The sequence below is a fragment of the Limulus polyphemus genome, unplaced genomic scaffold (assembly GCF_000517525.1).
Source record: "Limulus polyphemus unplaced genomic scaffold, Limulus_polyphemus-2.1.2 Scaffold1686, whole genome shotgun sequence".
Taxonomy (NCBI): Eukaryota; Metazoa; Arthropoda; class Merostomata; order Xiphosura; family Limulidae; genus Limulus; species Limulus polyphemus.
In genome coordinates this window covers 206,642-211,550 of record NW_013667296.1, presented here as the reverse complement: position 1 = coordinate 211,550, position 4,909 = coordinate 206,642, and the positions used below count along the sequence as shown (strand labels likewise).

General features: G+C 33.6%; 1 protein-coding gene across 1 annotated transcript in view; it reads left to right on the top strand.

Annotated features, from left to right (window-relative positions):
- LOC106464555 (corticotropin-releasing factor-binding protein-like) overlaps nucleotides 1-4,909 on the top strand; it is a 49,887-nt gene that overhangs the window by 30,808 nt on the left and 14,170 nt on the right. Inside the window, exon 5 of the mRNA XM_022392289.1 lies at nucleotides 3,060-3,241. Coding sequence (XP_022247997.1) covers nucleotides 3,060-3,241 — 182 coding nt within the window. The remainder of the gene's footprint in view (nucleotides 1-3,059; nucleotides 3,242-4,909) is intronic.

The following is a 4,909-nucleotide window of genomic DNA, read 5'->3' as shown; positions in this document are numbered from 1 at the left end:
CGTTACACGCAATACATATCCAACACTGTAAGTTACGCATATTTTTTAAATACAAACTTAATCTAAACAACGTTCATATTAAAAATATATACATGACAACAAATTCGTTACAAATGATAATTACGTGTAAATAATATATGACCTTATCATTTACGTGTAATTGTCGTCATAATTGTTTAGTTGATATAACGCGATATCTATTATACATTTTTTTACTTATAAGATTGTTGTGTTTGACGTAGCTTTCATATTTAAATTGTTTCTCGCCTGACAAAGAGCTCATAAATTAATTGAAATATTGCATTCAATAAAACATTTTGAAATTAGCTTTAAAATTTTGGCAAGATTGTTAGAAAAATAACGATCTTTGCTTTCCAGATCATAATAAAAATTCACTTTTTATTTCAACCAATGTTTCGCCATTGCAGCTTCATTAGGGCTTATAGTAAAAGAACTGTTTGATATGAAAATATTTTGTTAACGGTAAATATTATTACGTACGTCACTTTAATGTGATTTAATAACATGAGAATGTTGTTTCATGTAGCTCAAGGCTATCTTCTCCCGAGTTCTTTCAATGAAAAAAAAATACTATTTGACCATACAAGCATATTAGGCTCGTTATTTTAAATGACGTTGAACAAAATAATTTAAGAAAAGTTCTGCTTCATTTTAACTTTTATTTCATACATTCTGATTAAACTTTGCTTGTGATATACAGTATAGTAAAAGCTTGAGTTAAGATAAGCTTATCTAAAATTTTAATAATATATTGTTGTAAGCTATATATATATTGTTGCGTCAGCGTGTCACATGACTAGTGTGACGCCACGTTTCTAGAACTATCCTGTACCTTGGCGAATGCTCTAGCCGTTTACTAGATATAGGGTAGTCTGGTATATAAAAGAGGGTGACGACGTGACGGTAATGTAATGTGTGTGTAGACAGTGAGTAATTGATCTGCAGTCAGAGAGAGACGTATTGTTGTTATAGCGTTTGTTTTAGCGCGATTGTTGAAATTAAGTGTATCGTAAAGTTGTATTCGGAAAGAATAAACCAGTTTTATTAAGTAAGGACTTGTGTCGCTAAAGTTTCATCGGAACGAAGTTACGGAAAGTTAATTAACAAACGGAGACGTAACAATATATATACATTTATATTTCAATGTTGTAATTTATTTATTAGCTAGAAGATGCTGCGGGTTATTGATGATAACGTTTAGTTCAGGAAGTTAAGATAGGCCTACAACTTTTAGAAAATTCTAAGAATGTGATGAAAAATCATATTTCAAGAATGTGACATGCAGTTGTAGTATATTCGAACGTAGATTATATAACAACGTTTTATGAAACGTTAGTTAGTTAAGGTATAAAGAGAATAGTTGTTTCGAGAAGACAGCTATTGCTCTACTTTTATAAAGTACGTGGATGAATTATCCATTAGTCCTAGTATTGTTGTTAGAGATGTTTAACATCCTTAATAAATCTAGGCCTACAACAAATTACGAAGTGTAAAAGTCTGTAATTTGTAAAGAAGCTTGAGAGAGAAATTATTTTGTGACTTTTACCGGACTGGACTTTGGATTATTTTCACCTGTTAATTTAAAAGAACCTGCAAAGAAATAACCACGTAACAACAGTATTTATTGTTTATCGTTACAGAATCATGAACGCCCTTTTTCTGAGAGTGTAAAGTGTCGTTTAGTACATTCTTGAAAACTATTCGACTACATCAAATAAAACTGAGATATGATTAAAGGTGTGTTACTTAAGGCTAGAAACTGGTTCGTATAACCCAAGAAAGTTTTTGGCAGGATTTTAATTCCAATTGAAGTGCAGCAGTTTTTCCGAGGCGAAATGTATCTGGTACAATGCTATTAGAGGACTGGTTAGTTAACACCAAACTGTAATGAATACAAAAAAAAATTAAGGGCTATAAAGAATCTGATAATTCTTATACACGTCTTAAAATGGATTTTTAGTACTTCTCATATATTTAACACTTGGAACCCTTTTTTTCATTTTAACGGTTAATAATAGTATTAATGTAACTTGAAAAATTAATACTTTGGTAGAAACATTATAAGCTTATTATCTGTGCATCAATAAATATTTTGTTTATTCTAAACATATCTGAAACACCTTGAGATGATTTTCTGGTACCAAATTGTGACTTCAGAGTCACCCCCTAGATAAAAGTAGCCAAAAGTACAATATAAGTTTTCTTTAGAGACGAGTTTATGTGGGACATCCGAAACATTTATGCAAAATATACGTTGAGGTTTGATATTGTTACGTCTCTGGTCGTTCGTTTGTTAATTTTCCGTAGCAATTCTTTCCGAGAAACTTCAGCGATACAAGTCCTTTCTTAAATAAAACTAGTTTATTCTTTCTCAACTCAGCTTTGCAATACACTTAATTTCCACAATCACTTTAACTTAAACACACGTTATAATTCACAACGATTTACACACTTTACTTACGGCTTGACTCGATATTCGTCTCTATCTCTGCCTGTCTGCAATTATCCTTATGCCGTCACTTCTCGCCGGTCTTATATATATTCAAAATAGAGGGCGTCTAGCAAACACTCGAACCTTCAGGAACGTTCGAGATACTCATTACGTGTTACCAGGGTCACGTGACTACCGCTGTCGTAACAATATTTAGATAAGAAAAAAAAATACTCACTGTTTAAAATCATTTGCTGCATTTTTCATAGCGCTAGCATTTTCTGGCCATGTTAGTTCTTGTCACGAAATTAATCTTTTATATATCATCCATTCATTGCAGGAAAACTTTTCAAGATCGAAGCTTTACATTATAAAGTATAAGATGCTGAGTCTAACGGTCTCTATTTGTCAAGCTTTACACTATATGATGCTGAGTCTAATGATCTTTATTCGTTAAGCTTTATATTTTAAGACGCTGAGTCTAACGATCTTTATTCGTTAAGCTTTATATTTTAAGACGCTGAGTCTAACGATCTTTATTCGTTAAGCTTTATATTTTAAGACGCTGAGTCTAACGATCTTTATTTTTCATCCATATTGTGATTAGCTTGTAACGCAGTCATTCAGTGGCCAAAGGGAATCTATACACTGAGGAACAACGGTCGTGCCATTAACTGCAGCGTTGCTTTCATCACGAAACCTGAACGATTTAGGCTATTAGCTGCTGAAGTTGGTGGTACTGGAATGGGCAGACCAAGCGTAAACCTTGAAACTGGAGTCATATATAAGGTTAAGTATGATTTATTGTTAGACATTCATCAGAAAAGTGTCATCTATTTATCTGTACCGATGATAAATATTCTTGTTGTATGCTCAGCTCTTGCCTTTTATATAAATATATATATATAGTTATTGACGTATGTCCTACAGAAATACAAGCTCTAGAATTTTAAATTTGTCCTACCAAATATGACGTTTATCTTTAAGATAGGAAGACGTCACGCTTTCCTTCGAAAACGTGGCAATTCTTGTAGAAGTTTTAATTTTTTCCTTGACTTGGCCAGAAAATAATGTTATTAACTTTTCCATCGACCGTTGACTGTTTTCATGTTTATTTTGCCAACAGTGTTTGCAGCCCTAGAAATGAGTGACTTACGCAGGTTGTTATGTACTGGATTAACTTTATATAATTACAGGACATTATTTGCTCTTAGACTTGTATTTGTGATCCTAAGTTATTGGCAAGATAATACAAATGGTATCATTTGATGGCCGTGAGAGAGCAGTTCATATTTGTTACTACTTTCGTGTAACTGTGCTCAGTACGGAGTTATCCTGTACAATTACCATTTTGCTGCTATTGCTGTTTTCACACTGTTTTTTTTTTAAATAAAAAGTTCTAATAATAGCTTTGTGAGCCATTTTACATTAATAGTTGCCTTTTGATCAGTAAAGTACGGGGAGTGAAGGCAATGTCTTAACTACAAAAGTTGGACCCCGAATAAAAAGAAATTGAGCCCCCGACATTTATTTCCCTTTAACTGTAGTCATGATTTTGGCTGATTCGGATCCATTTTGGCTCCCACCCGCAATTGCGGGGGCACATTTACGCCTCTGCGGGGGGGGGGGGATATTTGATGAGTCAAGAGAACATGCGGAATAGGGTCGTGTTGTGGGTGTTGAACTCATAACCTCTCAGAACATAATCTTGTGGCCCACTATGTTTAGAACTTTTTTAATGTATAGTAAGCTGTGTAATTTCAAATTGTAATATCCATATTTAAATTTGATAGGTCTTTGAAGTCTGTATTTTATTTTTGTTAAATCCTCTATTCGTGTGTAAAGAATAGCCCAAGGGTAATGCTTTAATGTATAATTGGAATCTTACGGTCAACGTCTAACATGTTTTGTTGGTCTGGTTTATTTGTTTGTTGAATTTTATGTATAGCTAATCGAGAGCTGTCTGCACTAGCGGTCCTTATTGAGAAGTGATAGAAAAAACCTCCCAATTCCAATTCTTGGGCTACTCTTTACCAGCGAAAAGCTGGAATGACTGTCACAATATAACGCCTCTAAGCCTGAAAGGGCGAGCAACCCAAAGATTGGAAGTCGAATGCCCTATAACCACCAAACGATGGCAGGCTTTATAGGTCTTTCAAGCGTTTTTGTTATCAAGATTACTCTTGGTGAATTTTATTTATTCCTTTGCTTTATAGCAAAGCCACATTGGACTATCTGCTGTGTCCACCCATGGAATCGAACCCAGGATTTTAGCGTTGCAAGTCTGTAAACTTAACCCTTTCCCACTGGGGACATGATGAATTTTAGCTTTCATTTTTAACTGTGTGCTATTTCATTATGTTCTTCGGGTTTTCTCTAGTTTTAAGACTTGCATAACCTCAATATTTCTTTGAATAACGATTGTTTTGTTTTGTTTTTGTTTTTTAATTATGCACA